The 24123-nt window shown below is 35.6% G+C and overlaps 1 protein-coding gene across 1 annotated transcript in view; it reads left to right on the top strand.

The window, feature by feature from the left end:
• ARHGAP42 (Rho GTPase activating protein 42) overlaps positions 1-24123 on the top strand; it is a 256525-nt gene that overhangs the window by 208611 nt on the left and 23791 nt on the right. The window contains exons 7-12 of the mRNA XM_090265826.1: positions 3128-3232; positions 5087-5216; positions 9782-9882; positions 11557-11666; positions 13933-14011; positions 15380-15419. Coding sequence (XP_090121952.1) covers positions 3128-3232; positions 5087-5216; positions 9782-9882; positions 11557-11666; positions 13933-14011; positions 15380-15419 — 565 coding nt within the window. The remainder of the gene's footprint in view (positions 1-3127; positions 3233-5086; positions 5217-9781; positions 9883-11556; positions 11667-13932; positions 14012-15379; positions 15420-24123) is intronic.

Raw genomic sequence — 24123 nt, 5'->3', positions numbered from 1 at the left:
TTATAGGACTATCATTGAGCTAGTATCTAGCTCACTGTTGATTACCATTGCATTGTATTAAGTTCTGAAGTCAAGACATATTAGTCTCATTGCTTTGTTCATCTTTTTCAAGATTATTTTTGACTGGTTTAGATTAATTGCTATTCCATATGAATTTTAGAATCAGCTTGTCAATTATTATGAAGAAGTCACCTGAGCTTCCGATAGAATTTCATTGTATCTGGGAATATTGCCATCTTAATATTGTCTTCCCATCCATGAACGTGAAATATTTTCCTTTGATTTAGACTTTCTTTAATTTCTTTCAGCAGCATTTTGTATTTTTCAAATTATAAATTTTGTACTTCTTTTTAAAGAATTGATTCCTAAGTACTTTTTTTGAAGTTGTTGTAAATGGAAATGTTTTTAAATGGCATTTTGAGGTTGCTCATTGCAAGTGTATTTCTATTTATTTTTGTATATTGATTTTGTATCTTGCAAATTTGCTGAACTTGTTTATTTGAGTAATTTTTTTTTTTTTTTTTTTTTAGTGGATTTTTTAGGATTTTCAGTGATTAATTTCTTAGGAGATGAGGAATGAATTACATCAATATAAGAGCCTTTGCAGCCCACTGATTCTGCTCAGTTTGGGTAACAGTCATCTGGAATTACTGCATCAACTGCTTTGGGGCTCTTCCCCTCACTCCCATGCTAACCCAACCCTCTTTCTCACTTTTGCCTGACATTCACAGTATCACTGGGGACTATGAGCCCTTAAGGCTTGAAACCTGGTGATTAATGGGCTAGGAAATTGTGAACATTTGTTCCTTTGCTGAGTTGTAATGTGTTTTTCTAAATGATTACTTTTCTATAAGTGCAGTATCAATTTTCACATTTGGTCATCTTATTGGAGTGACAAAGTGTAATTTGATTCTAAAACCCTTGGGAATAATAAGGTACTATATGACTATTGCCTGATGATAAAAGTGACTTTCTTAATATTAAAACCTAATCTATCTAGTAATTTGTAGTTGCTATTGTTGTTATTATTATATTGAGGGTCAGGATTAGTTTAAGTTAAGCTGAGACACAGTAGTCTTTTCCACACTGCTGTACCCACTCATGCAAATTGACCAAAGAAAATGACACGTGGAAAATGCAGTTCTTAAAGATTCAGGCTGTTTTATTAAGTTCTCTTAATTCAGCATCATGGAATTTGTTGTGGATAAAATGAACTCATGTATATCCAAATCTAAAGAACGTTTAGTTTTGCTACCAACAAGAGGCAATTATTTCATGCATTCTGTCTTTACTAAACTTTCCCCAAAACTGTTTCCAAAGTAGATGTGGAACAATAGGAAAAGGTGGGTGGTTCTTTGAACATAATTTTCCTGTAGCTTCCAAAGAATTATATACTCTCTCGTGGGTGCGCTGCATGTATGGTAGGATTACAGCATATTGTCTGCTACTTAGTGTATCTGAACTCTGTGGAAGACTCTAATAGAGTGATTTATTTAGATGGATCTCGGGGAATTGGGTGTTGTATAGGAAGATTTAGTGCAGATATTCTTAAAGTATCTTTTATATAAGTTTAATTGAATTCTTTGTCCTTAGGATGATATAAGAACATAATCTTCCTTGTAGCACATCCAGTTCACCAGACAGTTTAAATTTGGACTACTCATAAAACATGAAACAGTACTCCTTTTAACAACTTAATAACCTATTATTCGGTTATTTAAAACACCACTGTTCTCTTTATACTTTGAAAATACTTTATTTAGCCTCTGAAAACCTCTAAATTACATATCTAAGCCCCAATTAATTAAAGGTATTTTCTAATCCCATTTTATAAGCTACAGTTCATTTTAATTGGGCCACAATATGTGCAGATTATATGTTTTAAGTTACTGGTTAAGTTTAGAAATATCATAGCATCACTTTAGTAAAGGATAATCTATTGACTAGTACTGAAATTAATTTTCAATTGATGTAAAATAATTCTAAAATTGACAGTGTATTTTGACACATTGTCAGGAACTGTTGAACAAGAAAGGTATAGTTTGTAAAATATAACAACTTAAAACCAATTTCAATGATTTCTGAAATGAACATATGATGTAAGTTGACTTATTATAGGAGGAAAAGCATTAGATTGTTTTCATATAGACTCATCACTTACCTGTTGGTAGTCATAACACACATATTAGTCAGTATTCAGCTCAACCCCCTTGCTTCCACAGATGTAAAAGTTTTCAGATCATTTCTTCCTTAATTTAAAATAGTAGCTTACAGATTAATTATGCTATTTGAATTAGAAAAACATTAGCCACTAATCAAAAATATTTTTAACTTTACTGTTTGTTTGAAGAAGGTGAGGAAGATATTGAATTGGTCGGAAAGTCTGTGGAGTAAAATCCCAATGAATAAAAAGAAAAATAAATAATTTTTTCATTATAACTTACCAACAGTTGTGTCCTGTAACTGTGGAGAGCCACTCTTTCTGCATGAATAAGAATGTTGTAAATAAGCACATAAGCAGGATAGGATCATAGAAATCATGATTTTTCTAAAGAAGATTTTACTTTAACTCTTATATGAAAGATCTGTATCAGTCTCCTTATTTTCGCTCAACTTTTAACCTGCTTTGCCTTCTTTCCACACTGTAGGAAAATGTTCAATTCCCAAGTCAGCACAGTACTGCCACCTTGTGATATTTTCCTTCATTTCATCTGTCCACCTCTTATCTCTAATTTACTGTTTCAGTCTTCTTCACATCTGCATGTTTTATCTCCCTGTTTTGGTTAGAAACTCTTCTAGAATAGGACATATGTGTCTTTGGGTTTTATCCCCATTAACGGTCTCTACTTGACATTAAATGCATCTGAATATTTGAGTAGTTAATATGACAGCTGTCCATGACAAAACTCAAAAATTAAATCACTGTCTTTGGAAGATGGAAGTAGAAATTAGCTTTGGTGTTTTCTGTGTTTCATATCCATGATTTTAGTGCCAGCTTTGCCAAACAGATTGAAAATTTATTAGCTGAGAAATTAGGATGCAATATCATTTCCCCCTTTTATTATACTTGATTATCATTTTTTTAAACACATTTTTATGGTTTCTTTTTTACCTCTTATTTTTGCAGCTTTTGTCGTTTCTTCAGGGTTTGTTTACTTTTTACCACGAGGGATATGAACTTGCGCAGGAATTTGCACCATATAAACAACAGCTGCAGTTCAACTTGCAAAATGTAAGACTATATATACCTGTTCTCACTGCCTCTCCTTAGTGAACCAGATGGTCATAGCGCAGCTAAGTCACAACCAGGCCAGACCTCGGAGTCTTTCCAGAACTTATCTAAGTACAGTAAAACCTTGCTGTTTTAGAAAAGCCACATTACAAATTTATTTTAAAACATGTTGATTTCTAGCTGCTGGTTGAAAGTACACCAGGAAAGAGCCAATCTTAATCTTAAAAAAATGTATACTAGAAAACATCACAAAAATAAAAACTACTGAGGAATAGACAACAGGAAGCTTGGAAACTGTTGTCTTTATCCAGTGTTCTTATTATTTAACTGGGTGACCTTAGGTAACTTCTGCTTTCTGAGAGGACAGCACATCTACATAGATGAAATGAAGGTTGTACTGTAGCACTCTTAGGTTCCATCTCTATATGAAATTTCATATCATACATCTGATTTTTATTATGTTCTAATAATAAATTTGAACATGGTTTGAAATATTCAAAAGTGACTGTTTCGAAGCTTAAGTGAGAATTATTTACAAACATCCTGTCTGTTTCTGTCAGGGTTTATTTTCTAAAGTCTAATCAATCCTTGGGATATCTGATTACACAGGTATAGAAATTGTTTTGCAGCTGCTGAACACCACATTTAAAAAAATTAGCCAACCCATTTTCTTATTATCAAACCTGACAAATAATGAAGTTCTAATTGTTCTGGGTTTTGTATAAATGAAAAGTTATTTCTCAAACCCTGTCTAGTACTCTATAGCCAAAGTAATTTGGAAAACTCTCACTTAATTTTCGATAAAAAACTTGGGATTTATTCTACATGTGTTGTGTGTTTTAGTTTTTTATTTAACCTAGGTTTTCTTGCAGAATCAATTTCACATGCAATTCATTGCGTTGTTTTTCAATATGGAATGCATTTGGGCTTTTAAGTAAATATTAAACGAAAAAGTTACAAAAGTCAAAGTAGTTTATGATATATCTTTGTATTAAATACAATTATCTTAAGATTCTTGGGATTTGACCAAGGGTAATAAATAGGAAAAAATTCTGATCCTTACATTGAAAAGAGAAAAATAGCAAAAGTGACAATTGAAGAAATTCAGTTTTTTATTATGGGCCATAACAAAGTCTTAGAGTTCGGTGGTGACGATTTTTGTGTATTGTTGAGATAATATGGCTTGAACGCAAAGGAAGATTTTATAGAGAAAATCCTTACGCGTTTTATGTTTTACCTTAAGTAAACTTGCTGTAACGTGAATAAGTATTTCTTGCAATAGAAGTTAGAACTTGGAAATCCATTCATTTTCATGAGTTAATTTATATACTGACCTCCTGATAATTATATTAGGATTTCTGGAAAGCAAACTAATTGAAGTTTCTTCAATAGTGTTTGGAATAAGGACAATGAATTTTTTTTTTTAATAAGTGCTTCATATATAAAAATATATGAATTTAGCTTCCTTTTATCTCCCCAAAGAAGTCTTAAGTCCCTATGTATCTGCTTTTTTACCTTAGGTATTAGTGATTATAAAATTCTATTTAGTAAATATTACATATTTTTAAATGCTATCGTTTGCCACTAAGTAATAATATTAGTGTGGGTAACAGGAAGAAACATACAACACACACACACACACAGATTGGGATTGAGATTGAGATTCAAAGAGAAATACGCAGAAGTTTCACTAAAGCTATTCAAAATCAGCTGTAGGGCTCAACATTGGGAATCATGGATGTGGGTGAGGAGTGTTGGAAGAATCAAGGTTATCTTTTGTATAATTTGCAGTTTTGAAACACTAGGCTCTAAACAGGAAAGAATGAATGAAATTATTATTTTTATTTATTAAAGACAAGAAATAATTTTGAAAGCACTCGACAAGAGGTAGAGCGGTTGATGCAAAGGATGAAATCTGCCAACCAAGATTACAGACCACCTAGCCAGTGGACGATGGAAGGCTATCTTTATGTCCAGGAGAAACGTGAGTCACAAAGGGATAACTTCATGTTTCTTAAGTTTAACGTTCTGTTTCCATGAGATGTGACTTGGTTAGCTTTTTTTTCCTTCAAGTACGAAGACTGAAATCCCTTACAGCTTTATCATATTTAATCTGTTCTGCCACCATCACCACCAAAGTGAGAAGGTTTTTCCCATTTCACCATCGGGATCTGTAAGTTGGTATATTGCTAAACTTGAAACATGCAGCCTTTTTTCTGATGACATGGTAACATGAGTTCAGTTTTATAATTTTTTGTGATATCTAATCCCAATTTAAAGTTTGACAGAAAATTAAAAATCAAAGCCTTTATCAGGATGAATCATCCTGGTGACTGTGATAATAGTTTTCCCCTCCAGCAGTATTATTTCATTGACTTCTATGTTTTGTCAGTTTTCAGTAGTAAAATTGGCATTGTGTAATTGTCAAATTGACACCATTCACTTCTTGAGGTTAGGAACTAAGCATCAGACCCAGTAGAATAGTATTATAATTGCCTCATGCTAAGAAAGTTTTTCTCACAAAAATAAATAAAACGCCATTCAAAATTGTTTAACCAGGGTCCTTTCTGCATAGTACTTGTCACTAAGTAGAACTAGTCTGACTGAATTAACTCTATTTCAAACATGGTGTGCCCTAAAGCACCAATCTCATACTCTTTGTGGTGAAGGAACATTTTTTTTTCCACTCTATCATGGACACAAAAGTCTGTGCTTAGATTTTACAGCAATGTCAAATTGCTGTGAAAGATTTGAAATGCTTATTTACACTTTATTTTTCTCATTTATTGAGACCCACCAACCACATGAAATAGCACTGCTCTAAAGTTTCCCTGTCAGTAGACAAAAGAGTAATAAAGTTGTTTTGGTTAGTAAGATATCAGAGATAAAGGGTTTGGGATGTGGAGGCTGGAGAAGTCAGGTCAGCTGTAAAAGTTTTTTGACGTAGAACAACATGATCACTAAAATGCAAGCCTGTTATATTTGACATGCTCAGTCAATGCTCAGTTGTTGGTTGGTTGTACACAAGCAAATAACGATTTGATCCAACAGACTCAGCAGGTGTGGACTAGATGGTGGAAGGCTGCTGGCTAGGGAGATCTGGGATCTGGGATTTTCCTTCATAACTAACTATTGTGACAAATCTGTTTTCAGATGTTAAAATGATAGCTCTGATGGTCCTCCTAGGATGGCCTCTTAGCAGTACGTGTATTTGGGGCTCTCAGTCAGACTTTTCCTCTCTTTTTAGGATCCTCATTTTTTATATTGTGTTCTTGCTCCCAAGACAACTTTCTATCTCAATTTTCTCTGTGTCTCCTCTGCATTATTTTTACAGTTTTAGTGAGGTGTAATTGACATATAATAGGTTGCACATGTTTAAAGTGTACAGTTTGAAAAATTTTGCTGTAAATTTGAACCTGTGATACCATGTCTACAATCAACATAAAGAACATATTTCTCACCTTCTGAAGTGTTCTCATGTCCTGATATAATCCCTCCCTCCTTCCTTTCCCATCCTTCCCCCTTCTCTTTACCTAGGGATTTAAAAAGAAAAAATTAATGGATTTATATGCCTTTGGAATAATTCTTATATGAGGGACAAATATTCAAAGCCCCTTTCCACTGGGAATCTTTGAAAGCATTTATAATGCAAAAATTTGATCAGACCACTAAGACATATTTATTGTTGCTATCACTGAGAATAGGTTCCATAGGAAACAGAAAATGAGATGAAGAATATGGCTTCAGGCTGTTTATTCTGTAGTTGAAGACATAAATCAAACACATGCAGTCAGCAACAGGTGATCAATAGTGACTACCAGAGCTGTAAATTGGGTGACAAATAGAGATGGCCATGATGGGCAGTGGCATATCACTGCAGTTTGGACACAAAGCTCCATTTTATCTGGAGATGTGGTTTCTGTGTTACCCATGTCTGGACACACATTAAATTGCATCCTAATGGGCTGAGTTTAACCAGGAAGAGCATGGGTTCCAAAAAGTCAGAGAGAACTGCGTTGGAATTTCATGCCTGCCATCTGTTAACTGGGTGACTCTGGGTGAACAACTTTCTGAGCTCAATCTCCTCATTTATAAAAGAAGGAGATTTATGCCTTCTTGTAATGAGGGTGCAAGAATTGGAGCTAATGTATGTAAAATGACTCTTATCAGTAGTGTTGCATAATAATACTACTATGATTACCATGAGCTCTTACTACTCTGTGCAATTTATATTTATCTCATTTAATTCTCAAAACAACTCTTGAGAAATATTGTTCCCTAAAAAAGAACTCTAATCACATGCTTTATTGATAAGAAAGTAGTACCATCTGCAGCTCTTATGCTCTATTTGCTTATATGTAAAATGATATATATAATGTCTGACATAAGTTCTTAGATAAAATTTTGTCACTTAGTAGGTATTCCATGAATGTTCATTTCCTTCCATTTTGTGAACATCATCTCAGCAACCTTAGATGATTACCAGATAAGATAATTAAACTTGTTTTATTTTGCAACTTTAGAGCTATGATACATTTTTATTTTCCAAGAAATTTTTTTAAGGTTTTCAGATTTGCTATCTAAGAACATCTGCCCTGGCCTAGTGCCAGGCAAACTTTAAAGAAAGCAGCATGCGTGTGCAGCAGACTTGAAGATTAAGTGCTTGAGGTTCTGAACTTTTGATAGAGGCAAGAAAAAAACAACTGAGGTCTAAAATGTCATCAGAGCATTGCAGCAGCCTTACCTCAAAATTATGGTTAACATCGCTTTGTAAATCATTAAGGAGTAAAGTCACTGTAAGGATTTCCATCCAGCCCCTTCCCACTAATCAGCTGTAATCCTGTAAAGTATTTTACACCACATGTGACTGAATTATCAACAAGTGTTAAGTATTGTAGTGTAAAATGCTCCCCAAACAGAATTGAAGTTAATTGCAATAATCCTTTGAGATTGCAAAGTGTGCGGCTGAACCCCATAATTTTAAAATCTGCAGTGGTTTAAGTATTAGAACCATGACACCCAGGGCACTGTTATTACAGGACAAAAACTCAAATGGCTCACAAAACACTTTTCTCAAGAGGCGCACTTCTACATTTCCATTTCCTGCTTTTAAATATACGGTTATGAAACCAGCGCAGCAATAATATTGTAAGTAATTGTTGCCAGAAAGATCCAGGCGTTAAACAGGATGGGACTTTTGATAGAAATACTACATTGAAAACGGAGCTTCGTTTTCAACCCTCTCAGCCACTGCCACTGTGACATTTGGATACAGGATAAATGACTTCCCTGTGTGAAAACTGAAGGTCTCCCCACCCCCTTGGTCATGGAAAAATTGAACTCCTGATGCATCCCTAGACCCTGGGTGGTGAAGCAGCAGCATCCCGTTCCTAAGGAGAATATCCGACAGGGCCATGGTGTGCTGCGGGAAAGGGTTGCACAGTATTTATGGGGAGAAAAAGTGAGCATTATACAAATAAAACTTTCTTGTACTATAAATGGTGAAACGTCTTCATTTTAAGAAGTTATTTGAATTCACTTTTTTTCAGATTAATGGTAAGAGGAAATAACTCCGAGGTCAAAAAAGTCTTAGAGGAAGATAAATGATTTGTCCCTTTATTTATTTGTCCAATATTTGTTGAGTGACAGCTGCCTGTCTGGCCCTGTTCTAAGGAGCAAGAATATACCAGTCATCAGAACAGCACACGTTCCTGCTCTTAGAGCCTTAGAGTCTAGTGGCAGAGACGAACAATAAATAGGTTAAATTCAGAAAACTAATTATGTTTTTGACGGTGATAACTGCTAAGAAGAAAGTAAAGCAAGAAACACCAAGGTGAGGGTGTTGCTATGTTAGATGTCTCAGCAGGAGAGGCAAGCAGTATCAGGAAGGTGACAGATAGGAAAAGGCCGGACAGAAGTGACAGTGCAGATGCCCGAAGGAAGGGCAGTGCAGCCTGGGGTCAGCGAGCTGAAGTGCTCTGGGGTAGAAGAGCTTTCACTTTATTCAGGGATCAGCAAGGGGGCAGCGGAGCTGGAGCAGCATGTAAGTGAGGTGAGGTGCACAATGAGGGGCCCTGTGGGTAGTCCTAGCTCTTTGGTATTTACCTGGAGTAGCGTAGGCAGCCGCTGGTGGGTTTTGCCCCAAGGGGTGAAGCAACCCTGATGAATGTTGAGCAGGGTCTTTCTGACAGTTTCAAGAATAGAGGGTAAGAAGGAGAGCAGTGATAATAACTCAGGCTGTTATTTCTCATTCTTTTTACTTCTATGAGATATAAGCACACCACTTTTTACAGATGAGATAACTGAAGTTCAGATCTAAGGTATTTCTTGAGTTTACAGTGTCAGGGTGGCAAGTAAAACCCAGTTGTTTGATTCTGAGACACTATCCTGTACCACTGTCCCTGCATTCTTGCCTTTTTCACTCTCGTTAGTACAAGTTCCAAACTTACATGGCCTATGGGAATACTCAGTGTGTATCAGCATCAAAACTGTACAAACATGGACACCAATCATTTCTTAACAGTCTATAATGTTTGTTCATTACATCAGGACCACTTGGTTTTACATGGACTAAACATTACTGCACATACGATAAAGGAAGTAAAACATTCACAATGAGTGTTTCAGAAATGAAATCCAGTGGGAAAATGGTGAGTTTTTGTCTTTGGTTTTTCTTTTTAATCCTGGTTGTTATTTAAGAAATGGAAGTAAAACAAAAAATCACATGTGCTTGCTTTTCTAATAAACATATATGCAATTTTTAAAACCAAAAAAGTCAAAAGAGTTTCTCTCAGTTCAGTGACCTTGATGACTTAAAAGTGGCCAGGATTTTCTCTTCCCATGGCTATGGAAGGTTTATAAATAGTTGAATTCATGCTGGGGGTCCCTCAGTGGTCAACTGAGGTGTCATCTCATAACCCTGGTAGCAGATTTTTTACTCTGTTGTTGCTTGGCCAGTAGCCCAGGAGGGATGGTCAGTGGCTAGACCAGGTCCAAGGACTCTGTCTTTCCCCCACGTGGCCTCTGTGGGAGGCTGCCTTTGCCCCTCAAACTTCTGCATCTTCTCTATTGTGCACTGTTTACAGAAATGCTGACCAACGAAATTCCTCAGAAGAAATCGGTCAGTGCTCATTTTGCCCAAACCAAATTGGTTACTGAATGTCTTGCATGACTGGTGAACAATATGAAACACAGTGTACTTGAAAGATGAATTAGTCTGGCCTTATTTTAACAGATTAGGAAGTCAAGGTGGTAAGAGTCAGTGACACGCCCAGCTAACTTGTGGTATAAGTCATGGCAGGTAAATGTTGATACTTAGACACATGCTCATATACATGAATTGAAACGTATTGTGCTTGGGCATTCATTAGTCTAATAATTCAAATGCAGACATAAAACAAAGAACAACATACCAGAGAAAAAGAAACCTTAGCTTGCCACCATCATGAGAAGTGATTAAATGCTGAGCTCACACCTAGTTTCTACTCTAAAGGTTTCATAGAAAAAGATATTGCCAGAAAGTTAACTTATATGACAATGAGCAATATCAAATAGTTCTAGCCAAAGTTCCACTTACAAATCTATGATAGTTGAAACCATAGACAATACAATTAATCAGACATTAGGCAAACTTTCCCCTTAAAATTGACTGGCATCTCAGGCATAGAAGAAAATTCTTATTTATTGAGCCTATGTTGGATCCTGTCCAAAGAGTGTCAGTGTCAGCAGAGTAGCAGTTGGTGCCAACAAAGCAAACACATGGTATGTATGAGAGCAGTGGCATGATAGCAGCTGTATACTAGAACTTGACTAATTTTGCTAACTCTCTTGAGGTTCTCAGGCATCTATCATTGAATACTGTGAAGCTTTAATACCAAGAGACACACACAAACACCACTTATCTCTTAGCAATCTAGGAAATTTTGACTCTGAACAACAGTGTTGTATCCTGACAAATCTTCTGGATATCTAATTGTGACATTACTGTAACTCTAATTTCATACCTTTCCAAAATCTGAAGACCTAAGGCATGGCATGTATATTAGAATGTAAGGTAACATTTTAAATAAGTATGTCACAGTGTACTGGACATGCATGTCACAGAAGCTTTTGAATAAAACATGTAAATACTACCAATTTATTAATGAACAGTTTGGTATACTATAAGTGGGCAGTTAACACCAGGCAAAAAGTCTTGTTTATATGACCTTAATGCAAAACCTGTACTCTAAGTTTACACTTCAGTGCAGTACTTTCAGGTGGAAGATTTAATATGTTTCAATTCACCTTGTCATTGTGTCAACATGTTTCCCTTCTTGTTTCAGAATGGCCTTGTTACCAACTCTCCAGAAATGTTTAAATTAAAATCTTGTATCCGACGAAAGACAGATTCAATTGACAAACGATTCTGCTTTGACATAGAAGTAGTGGAAAGGTTTGAGTTTTCTTATTTATTTTATATTTAGTTGTTTCTATGTTTAAATATAAATATGAAACAGCATACAAGTGCTTGTTTTCCCATCTTTTTTAAAAAACAGTATGCATGCTTTTTTCATTCTTTTATTTATTCATTCAACAGATTAAATATTGCATGATGCTTTCAGAAAAATAAATCAGACTCAGAATGCTAGCAAAAAGTAAATATCACTTAAAGAAGAGTCTGGAAAATCAGTAGAAATTACTGCATTAGGGGGAAGTGCATATTGTGGACTTGGGTTCCCCACACAATGAAGGAAACCTGACAGCATAACTCATGGGTTAGTCTGTTTGTAGACTTTTGCGAAGCCTGAGGGGCCTGCCTCCAAGGACTAAAAAGACACATCTGAGAATGTGCTAAGCTCCTTCAGCCAGTAAAATTCAGTGTGTACCTTGTGCAAAGCACTGCCCTGGACATTCTTAGCCACAGGATAGTGGGAGAGACATGAATGTTGTGCACCCAAGTTTATAACCTAGTGGCCATAATTAGCTCTACTACTTTTTATATCATTACAAGCAGAATAGAAACAAAATAAGAAGGGATGTGCCTCTTGATTTTTATTCTGTTCCGTGGTCTGTTTTTCTCTCTCTGCATTACTATCATATTTTTCAATACTCTAGCTTTGTGTGTGAGCTCTGTATATATTAAAACATATTATATATACTCTTACACATGAAATATACTATAGTTTATGTGTACTATAGCTTGTACTATCTAGTAGGGCGAGGCCCCCATTCTTATGCTTCTTTACAATTATGTTACCTATTTGGCCCTGTGTTCTTACGTGTTATGGATCTGCCTATTACATTTTTCTTCTTCTCCAAAAAAATCCTTTGGGGTTTTTGACTGGAGTTACATTAGAGTTATTAAATAATTGATGAAGAATTGAACTCTCCTTGAAGATTTACATTTTTTTTTTTAGATTTGTTCTTGAGTATTTTCTTCTTATTACAATTTTGAATAAAATTCTTTTCACTAGTAGAAACTTCTTTTTTCTAAATGGTTGAGATTACTATATAGAAACACTATTATTTCTTTTTATATGTAAATCTATATCCAGCATAGGTGTTGAACTTCTTATTGGTTTTAACAGTTTTGTGGTAGGAACTTCTTGCTTTTCTATGTAGGCAAACACCAACATGTTAGGGATTTCTCTTTTATTCATTTCAGCTTTTTCTAATTATATAACCTTTTGGCATTGTTAAACTCTGCTTTAGTGATCCCATATGTAAAATAAGGATAATAAGGAAACAACACAGGGCCTGGCACATAATAAATAGCCAGCAAGTATTGATTGTTGTTATTTTATTATTGGTGTTGTTACATTGACTCAAAGACAAAGTTATCTTAATTTTTATATATTGAATATAGTTTTACTTTTTCTGCCTAATCTAGTTCCCTGTTTACAGAAAGATATATCACAGGTTTAAGTTTTTTCGGGTTTTTAAACATACAATATTTAAATGAAATTTCCTTCCTGAGGTTTCTCTTCACAAAACCCTCTGATTTCCTGTTTAAATTTCTTTTCTGAACAAGTGCATTGTTAATTCCACTATTTTTGGATTTCATATCTTCTCTCATATCAGTTTTCTTCATATTAGTTTTCTTCTTCCCTTTGCTCTCTCCTTCTCTCTTGAAATACATCCTCGAATAATATTTCAGAATGGGTGAATGGGAGGTCATTGTTTTTAAATGAAATAATTTTAATATTGTCAAGATCATGGTATAGGTAAACACTTTGGTTTTAATATCTTAATAATTAGCTATGGTATGAGGCTTTCCAAATTGCTAAAAACTAACTATAATTTTTAGTGAGTAGACTGTACCACATTTGGGTCATAATCTTAATTATTCTCATATTGTAGAATGTGTAGGTGGTTTTGAACTTGGGTGAATGTAGCAATCATCCTTTTTGGTCTTTTCAGAGGAAATAATTTGAAGCTACCTCCTTCAGACAGTCCTATACCTAGAACATTAAATGATTCCACTACCTGTGAACATTTCTTTGTGTTTATGTCTACAGAGATTTTTCTGAAAGATACCTGTAGGTCAATTTTTTTTCTCGTCTTTTCTCTTTTTTTCCCTCTGTTTTCTATTTCTTTTTTCTCTTTCCTGATTTTTTTTCATATTTTACTTTTATAGGTAAATAAAATTTTTTAAAATGATCAGTGTGTAAAAACATAACAGGAATAAATTGAATACATAAAATATTTGTTTTTATTAGGCATGGGATCATCACACTGCAGGCCTTCTCAGAAGCTAACCGGAAACTCTGGCTTGAAGCCATGGATGGGAAAGAACCAGTAAGAATATAACACATTTCATTTAGGTTTTGTTGGTCCAATAATTACAAAATACATCTGAAAAAAACAAAGTACATCTGAATTTTTTATATGTCTGTAGCATTTTTGAAAAATTAAAATAATGAATCAGAGAGTAGAAACTTACTGTTTTTCTAGTGGTGTCTCACTCACTGACACATAACACCAACTTTGTAGTTTGTTTCTCAGGAGGACTTTCGGGACTAATTGAAAACTCTAAAAATTTTTTTTAATTATGATCATTAATTTGTCTGCTTTGATTAGATTATTAATAATTATTGAATGTCCACTCTTTGCAAGGCCTGTGCTAGGCTTTGTGATCAGTGTGATAAACGAGTTTCAGGGTAAGCACTAATCCTGTAGTCTTATTTGATAAAACTGCCTGTGGGTCATCAGTTTGTCCTCATGCATATTCTTATTTTTCTAATGGTTATTTTGATGTTGGCATGTTAACTTAAATTACAATTATTAGGGAGGCTTATGTAAAAAGGAATAAATTATTAATCACTGTTTTCTTTATGGAGAACATGGCCTTTGATGGTTAGGGCAATGAGCACATGGAGCAAATAGGAGGCCACATTCTGTCCCTTGAGAACTGACCCTTAGATAGCAAAGAACCTGTGAACAACCTTATGCAAAGTAGTGATGTAATGACAGCTGCACAAAATGTGGTCTCCACCCTTTGAGACCATCCCTCGCACGGTTACTGGTTCACAATGAGACCCATGAAGAAATTATGATTAAACATCTGGAAAACTTTGTAGCAACTTAAATAAGTCATTTCCTTTTGTTGAACTTAATAAAAAAATTGGACTCTGCATTTATTCTTTTTTATGATATTTTAATTTTATTATATAAAAATTAGCAGTCAGTGGCAGATTGAAAATTAATCAAAACAGCTTGACTTTTCACCACTAATTAAGAGACAAGACCTGACCTAGAGCCAGTTTGGAAGAGAGCATGATAGTTCAGCAAGTACAAGTTAGGATAGTACACACTGAGAAGAAAACACTAAGTAGATAATTTGAGTAAAGAGCAATCAGGTAAAATCCATCATGAGATGCTTCCTCAAGAAGGGCTATTTTGCATTACAGTATGCTGGGAATAGAATGAGACTTGCAAATCAGAAGGAAAGGGGTAGAACTCTACCCAGGGCAGGACAGCCAAGATAGAGGAGAATGGGATGCAAGGCTGGTTACACAGTAAGTAAGGAGAGGGCACTACAGATGCAGCAGTTGTGGGACCTTGAAATCAAAGCACTCCCTCCATGTATCATTGTACTGGTATTGCCTGGTAACCTGCACCAGGTCATTAACTGCAAGTCACTGATTGATTTCTCTTGTTTTGTAGATTTATACCCTGCCTGCCATTATGAGCAAGAAAGAAGAAAGTAAGTTGTTTTAATAATTATTTAAAATTTTACCACACGGTTATTTTTATCACAAAGTTATTATGTGATATTAAAAGTTAATATTAAGAGAAATATTAATTATATTTATTATTTAAGAGAAAATTGGTATGAACACTCCATCGATTGGATGGTATGTAAAATTTGAAGTTATCATTCAAAGACGTTTCTCATGTTGAAACCACTAACTACTGATGCAATAGTAACCAAAATTAAGTTTTCATTTTTTAGTATTTACTTATAGGTACATACCCTTGCTTTATCCCAGAAAGAGATTTGACCAAGTTGATGTTTAGTTTGTTTTTTAATGGCAGTAGAAGGGTTCTTTACCTTTGTTTCCCTGCTCCAGTTTACAAGACTCAAGAATTGAATACTTTGTGCTGATTTTAGAAGATTATGCCCAAGAATGTGAAATACAAGGACATTGTCATAACACATGGGATATGTAGGAACACATGTCACTGATTTTTACTGAATCCTTAACATCAAACCTTTCTTAATAAAAACATTTTATGTGATTTCTGTTACATTCTAAATCCTCTTTTGTTGTCTTCCACCTCTTGCCACCTTTTACTCTCGGTTATTTTAGAATATGTATTTTTTATATGTACTTTATATTGTTAGATTATTTGACGTTTAAAGTTATTTTGTGTATTTTGTTCCAAGGTTATGAGTATATCTTTTAAAGCAATTTTAAGTTTTATTTAGTTCAGTTGACTTTCTCTCATGATATCTAAATTTATTTTTAAAAGACTTAATAACCTTGACTTTTAAATTGCTGTTAAAATACAAGTTAGAGTGGAGTAAAGATAAAAACTGGGAAAGCACTCATTTGAAAGTCATAAATATTGAGTGTATGTAAAAGCCCATCGTTTTAACTGGATGAAATTCTTCCTAGTGATTAATTTCAAAAATTATCAGAAGAAAATGCATAATTTAAAATACCTTTAATGTTAAGGCTTAAAAAATACTTCCAGTGTTTATTTTTGCATTTCTTTCTTTATTGCTAAGCAAGGGAAGTGATTAGTGTAGAATTTTTCATTACCCACTTGTATCTAATCACAGAAACATTAATGAATGGATTAAGAGTTTTGCAAGTACTATTTATTTTAAACAGTCACCTAAAAAGTAATCTGTTGAATAATTGTCATTTGAGTAGAGTTTGAAATGTGTTTTCTAACATTGTTTTTATTACATATCCATTACAAAGGCAGTCCTTTCAAATTCATATGACCTGTTCAAGAATGGATCCTTCTGGTATTGAATAAGGCTTTTGAATGGGGACATGGTCAAGTCAGTCAGAATATATTTGATATTTAATGCACCTCTGGAAGTAGTGTTTCTATTATAACTAGGAAATTTGAAAGTTATCAAATTTTGCGAGGGAGGCAGAGTTACTTCTTTATGCCATAAAAACTGTATCTTCTGAAAATCAACTTTTCTGTAGCCTCCATCACCTGAAATAGCACTATGCCACAATGTATAATTATAAAACGGTGTGTTTTTCAGAAAAACCGCTGTCCTGGAGTCCATGTGTTTGGGTCATTTCTGGCATTTTGTATGCTGTATTAGTCTCCTACCCAGTTCTCTGAGCTTATTGTAACAGAAGCCACCTCTCTTTCTCCTCGGTGTATGCAGCACAGGCCGTCAGTGGGGTGTGTGCTCAGCACATAACTGCCCTTGTTCTTACTCTTGGTGCCAGTAGACTTTTATTGCCAAAGGAAGATTTTGATCATAGAAAGGAATATTATAGTTCCCTTTGTTTTATTAATATGTGGGGCTTGAACTTATAAATCTTAACTTTAGTTATGTTTATTTATTTTATCTTAAGCTATATTATTTCTTCAAGCCTGTTTTTAATCACCATGCAGATCTCATTTTGTATAAATTCACTAACTTTGAAAAATAAGTTGTATTTAGTTTATTTTTCATAAATTTAATAGAATTCAAATTTAATCAATCAAGCTTCTTTAGACCAAACCATAACTACAAAAGTAGTAAATTTCATTCTCTAAATGCAAGCCCCTAGTAAGACAAATTTGTGGTTCTCACTAATACAATCTTCCTAAACACCTGGCAACTTCTGTGACCTAGTAAATTGGCTGATAAATACAGAGATTAACATTTCTTTTAAGCATTCTAAATATTCTAAATAAATTACACACGTTATGTAGTGATTTCAAAATGTTTTACTACATGACATAAAACCAGCTTATTCAAAATTGCACTTGTTTTAGCTCTTTGACACATTCTTGGAGATTCAAATTTCCTCACCCAAACAGAATCATCGCCACTCGGTTGAAAAGTCAGGACTGTGGCATGTGCTACAAGTTAAAGACACACTGACTAATGGAGGGACAGGATTGAATGCACCTTTAGAACCAGGTTTCCTGTAGCTGGGATGGACTTTTTGGTGTTGCCAGCTTGCACGGGCAAGACTTCCTGAGCGTCTCTCCATCCAGCATGCAATGAAGAACCTACTCCGAAAGTGGCCTGACTCTCAGACTGGTCAAGGGACTTGCCAGGTTCTCAGAACTTCATTTCTTTTTGCCTGTAATTGTGAATAGTCTGCTACATCAAGGCCTAAAATTTATTAATGACACTGTAAATGTCTTTCTCAGAGTTTAATTTTATCCCTTTTCTCTTTTATCATATGTCTTATAGGGGTTACTATTTTTCTAGTGATTTAATGACTCAAGATTTTCTGAACACACAGCAGACAGTATTCCTTTTCAAGAACATCATGCTAAATTAAGAGCAGGATCATGTTTTCTTCCTAGCCACGTGTCCAGAATATTGTTTGTTTCAGTTCAAAATTATATTCCAGTGATGGTGAGGTTCTCAGACCTCTTTCTGAGTCTTGAATAAATCATGGTATGAGTTCATCATGTTAGTTCAGAGCAGCTTTTATCTTTATGTGTGCCCCTTCCACACATCATTTCACACATACTTACCCTGTGTACTGCGATCTCCATTTCCCTTTTTCACATTTGACTCCCCTCAAAAGTGGCATTATGTCAGCCCTGGCTGCTATGGCTCAGTGGATTGAGCGTCAGCCTGCGAGCCAAGTGTCACTGGTTCGATTCCCAGTCCAGGCACATGACTAGGTTGCATGCCAGGTCCCCAATTGGGGGTGCGTGAGAGGCAACTGCACATTGATGTTTCTCTCCCTCTCTTTCTCCTTTCCCCTCTCTCTAAAAATAAATAAACAAATAAAAAAATTTTTTTAAAGTGGCATTATGTCAATTTTCAGCACATAACTTCTCTCGCAATTGGTATTTAAAACCAGTACTGATCTTGATTCATTTGCCACCTTGAGAAGTGCATTTATATAGCATTGGTCTTTCAGTTGGAATCTGTTTATCGTAAAGTAATCTTATCTTTCACTTGGAAACTCGGTTTTGCATGGAGTGTGTTTTGAACTGCTGAGGTATGAAACTTAGAATGGTAAAATATAAAACTTACATAAAAGTTTGTTTTGAATATTAACCATTAAAAGTTGTCATAATGTCTGTGCTGAAACCTTAAAAGCAAAACAGTAAAGAACTATCTAGTGTCCTAAAATTGGGCCATTCTGTGAATACACAGAGAACATATACCACTAAATGAAGAATAAAACTATGCTGTGATTCTAGAGTAATGAGACTCTCTTTACAAACCTAACATGAAAAAGTCTCTCTACTTTGTGGTTACTCTTAGTTTACTGTTTTCAGAGTAAAGGTGCAAGAAATAAAACTTGTATAATTTAATAGAGAAAGAAAGTTGGTCTCATCTTAATGAAAAAAGTTCATGAAGTAAAAATTTAAAGAAAAATAAAAGTATTGGTCATTTACAGGATATGGAATCCACAAACACTTTTCAAGTTGTAAGATATGTCATCATATTTTTTTTCTTGGAATTATAAGCCTTTGAGAATTAATTCATTTTAAGAATAGTAATGCCTATCATCAATATTAAACAGATGATATTCAGTTAAGATTAGAACTAAACTGTTCTTGAAGCCATGCAATTGGGGATATTTTGTTAAAGGATAGCTTACCGACAGTTGTTCATTATTCTGTATTTGAGCCCATCTTTCAAAGAAGCAAATAATCATTGTTGATACACCTTTCTGTCCCACGACTTCCATCTTGGGACTAATTGTTAACAGGGGCAGAGGCAGTTGCCATTTCTTCTTTGTAGGTTTTCTCTCTCTGACATTCTCTGTTGGTGCCCTGAGCCTTGTCCTCACTCAGATGTAAGTTTTATGTGAAAGCTTTTTAGCCAGTCCACCCACCCCATGTCTGAAGAAAGTGAAAATTGTGAAAGAAAAGATTCTTATTCTCCCATACAACTCAGTTCAACAATGTTGCATTGTGTACTACTTTAGTCCAGGTGTTGTAAGTAGGAAAAAGGAATTCCTTTCAAATGAGGTTTCTGTTAATAAAAGTCATAATAAAAGTGTCATGACAGTCGCCTAGCACTCAGTCCTCATGTACAAAATCGAGGGGCTTGGACCAGAAGACACTTGGAAAATTTCTCAGCAGCTCTAAATGTTTGCTGCCACTGTGTTTCAGTGACTTTCCCCCTGTATGCCTGGGGAGTGTGTTCTCCCAACAATAAACAGAAAGATTAAGCTCATTCTTCATATCTTAGGCAATTGACATCTATCACAAGTGTTTTTGAGTTTCATAGTACTCTTCAGATAGTTCAGTTAAAAGCTCTGATATATCCTTTGGTTATAGCCTCCTCCTCCATCACATCCTCCCCCAGGCCCCTGATCAAATACAGTTTTATTTCCATCACTGAGACCCAGAATGAGGGTCAGATCGCAAGTGCCCTTCGTGAGCAGAGCAGGAAGACAGAACAGTCTGGGCCAGGGCCATGGAGAGTCACCTGCTCATCCTTAGAGGAGAAGAGAAAGGGTCCTATGGTTATCACGAACATCAGTAAATGCACTCATTTCGCTCCTCTGTTTCTTTCAAGCCAAATATAGTGTGGTTATCTGTGAAAAGGGGTCTTTTAATCTAAAATAGCAGATAGAAAATTGAATTAGAAATTAAAGACAAATGTTGCTTTGTTTTGTCAACCATGAGAATGTACTGTAAGACCCAAATAGATTACATCTGTAAGGACATTCTGGGTTTTTAATTACTGGGAAATGGAAGGTACAAGGACTTTTGCTTTGTTAGTTGTATGGAAGACTATTCTTTTTCTTTCCTCATGGCTGTTTGAATTCTGTTGAGATTAATAGCTTTTGTGCTGCCAAGCTGCCTATGGAAACTTTATTTGATTTCAATAAAAGCTTTAGCCCTGAATAGTTTTCAGAGGAGGAGAAAAAAAACCCAGTGTTTACACTTAACTTTTGATTGACTAAATAGTTTTTTAAGTTGGCTTGCCTTCTGCATTTACCCCTGAAGGCCCAGTATCATTAATATAGTAGGAATTTGGGGGTAGTGGTATTCTGTGTTGTTTGTTTCTGGTCCTCTGTGTAACAGAGAGACCCAGGGCTGGGGCAGGGGCCCTGGAGAGGAGTTGCTAAGCTCTAGCCCTTGTGGAAGCCATCAGAGTGGGTACTTGAGCAAGCCAGGTACAAACCAGTGGCCACCAAACTGCCTAAGCATTTATTGGTTGCCTGTTCCCCGGGCAGGCATTGAGCCCTGATTCAGCAATCTGTCCTTCTCTGTCCTCTGCTGTTGTAGCAGGAGTACCCCGTCCTCCACTAAAGGAGAATCATGCTAAATTATAAGCCTTCAGTGATGTGAGGTATGGTTTGATTTATTAAGAACACTTTCCATTGACATCTCATTCAAACACTAAGGAGTTCCTTGTTTTTCTTTTTTCAGCTCTAGAGAATTTTTTGTTGATTTCTCATTAGCACTGACATTAAGTCTCTCAGCTTTGCAAGGTTGCTTGTTTTCCTTTACAGAATCTGTTTGCCCCTGACTTCCCTCAGAAACACCACTCAGTGTGGCTCAGTGTGGCTGCCTTCATGTCAGTCACTAGGAGATGGAGTGCGCTGTAGCCTGTTGAAGCCACGTTGCCCTCTTCTTCTCAGACCTTGGCAGGAACTTCTGAGTGCTTGAGTGAAGGCAGCCGTAAATGTGTACTGAGACACTGCCTATTGCTGCCTTTTTATATGAATTGATAAATAAGCAGCCAAAAAAAATGGATGTATCACAGTTAGGCAAGGAACAGTTAATTGTGTGGTAGGGCCTTTATTGAATTTAGGCCTTTCTGCCATAGCAAACTGTCTAAGTTACACATCATTAAATCAGAATGGGCCAGGTTATGCTGTGGTAACAGATGATCCTCTGACCTCAGAGGCTCCCCACAGTCAAGTTCATCTCCTGACCATGACACTTGTCCACTCAGGTCAGCTGTGGCTCAAGATCTTCGGCATAGCGTTCACTGTGGAACCCAGGCTTGTGGCATAGCCTCTCTCTCTGTATCATTGCCGATCTTGTGCCAGAGGGGAAAATAACCCGACAAGCTACGTTCATCACTAACGTTCATTTTTAATTGGCTAATGCATAGCACATGACCACGCCGTCTTTGAGGGAGCTAAAAATCATAATCTTCTGTAGGAAGGAGCAATATATATGGGTGGAAAGTAATTCCAGACTACTTCAGTCTGTTCCGTTCCAGTGAGAGGATGTGTTTGTTCATTATGATTTGTTGAGGGTATAGAAACAGTTATTAATATACAACTTATTTTTTCAGTGGCCAACTAGATTCACAGGGCCAGAATGGATTGTCTCATCTGTGTTTGTTTAAAGAAACAGATCATCACTCTAGCCCCAAATATTTTTTAAATAAGTAATATATATAACTCTTTGAAAAATCACACTCCTCGCTGAGAATTCCTTAAGCCCCAGTGACTGCAGCCATGTCCAGAAAATACCTTGTTCATGTAATTTACATATGTACAATAGGTATTTGTATTCTCCCATAGCCAATAATGATAGTGATAACGAAAGCCAGTACTTCTGTAGCACTTACTGTAATCCAAGCACTGTTCTAGACATGTCAGTGTTGATGTATTTCATCTGTAAATAGCCCTCTGAAAAAGATACTGCTATTATTCTTACTGTATTGAAGAGGAAACAGACACAGAGATTAAAACTATGCCTAGTAACACAACTAATAAGTGGGAGAATAACTACCTGTCCCTTTCATCTGGTTAGAACTAATGACAGACATCTTTCATCGTTTCTTCTGTTTTCCTTCATATGGCAGTGATGTGTGGACAGGTGCACACGGAGAAGGAAACTAGCATTTAATTAGGTTAGTTCCTATGATAGGAGCTCTTTAGTGCTTGCTGTGGTTTTATCTTTATTTTACTACAAACATTTAACATGCATTATTATTTTCCTCATTTTATAAATGAAAGAACTAGAGTTCATGGAAGTTGGTAGGCACACTCCCATTCATACAGTAAACTAGATCTGAGATCCAACCCCAAGTTTGTCTGGCTCCAGACAAAGCTGGGTGCTGTCTCTGCACCATGGAACCTCCCTATATGTTCAGGCAATAACAAAGGTTGTTCAAAGAAAACAAAAAAATACATGGTTATTTTTGCCAACATATGATATTCTTCCACATCTCTAAATTGATTGATATTATTTCGTTTACTCGAGTGAATAGAGCTAAAGCACAAGATCCGTGGGACCTACCAGGGCACCAGTGGAATGGCCTGGCAGTCAGACTAAATGTGTGCAACATTGTATTCTTCACAAGGTGTTGTACTGATGTGTTAGAACAGACTGGGGTATTGCTGCCAAATGTCCTGTATACCTTCAAGATAATATCCTTGCTATCACTTACTTTTCTCAAAGCAGATACTTAAATTCTGTTTTTGTATATCACAATAATCTTCACTCATTTTGCCATGGACAGGTTTTATTGAAATTGTTTAGAAATGATTCTCTCTCTTAAACTTTTTTATTGAAAAGTTGAACAATGTGACCTGAAGAACCAAACATGTCAGAAAATGGCACTTTTAATTGATATAAAAATGCTAGTGAATTGTTTTTACCTAGGGTTACATTTTGGGGCTCAATTTTTGCTGTTAAAAATGAAGGTTATTCATTGATTCCTCACTTCTTTATTCATTTTGTATTGGTTCCATACCTCTCCACTCACTTGTTTTTTGTTTTTTTTTTACATCCAATAACTACTTTAAAATTTTTGAATGTGCAGTATATAAAATGCTTAGCATTTTGGGTTATTGGAAACAAGTAATCACTTCTTATAGTCCAAAGGAAGCTCTGCTCTCATGTAGGCGGTCAGTTCTAACAAGATGCTTACTTCATTGACACTTGTTCTCATATGTTGAGTGCATGCAGAGCATTCACTGAGTTCTGATCACTTGACCTAGGTCCTGGGGACAGGTAAGTAAGTGAGCCACTTCCTATTCGCAATGACATGTATTTTATTTTTGGCATTGTTACATTTTTTTTAATATGTTGATTTTTTTTTTTTTAACTTCTAAAGAACTACCCTTATTTTTTTCTGAAGTATTAGATAGTTCAGCCCTGGCCAGTGATTATTCCATAATCAAGAGGTTGCAGGTTCAGTTCCCGGTCAGGGCATGTATTTAGATTGCTGGTTCGATCCCTGAGTCAAGCGTGTACAGGAGGCAACTGGTGGATGCTTCTCTCTCACAACCAATCGATGTTTCTCTCTTGCATCAACATTTCCCTGT

Source organism: Furipterus horrens, unplaced genomic scaffold (genome assembly GCF_987537825.1).
Source record: "Furipterus horrens unplaced genomic scaffold, mFurHor1.1.pri manual_scaffold_2, whole genome shotgun sequence".
Taxonomy (NCBI): Eukaryota; Metazoa; Chordata; class Mammalia; order Chiroptera; family Furipteridae; genus Furipterus; species Furipterus horrens.
The sequence above is the reverse complement of the archived record's forward strand: the minus strand, read 5'-3'. Positions and strand labels throughout refer to the sequence as shown.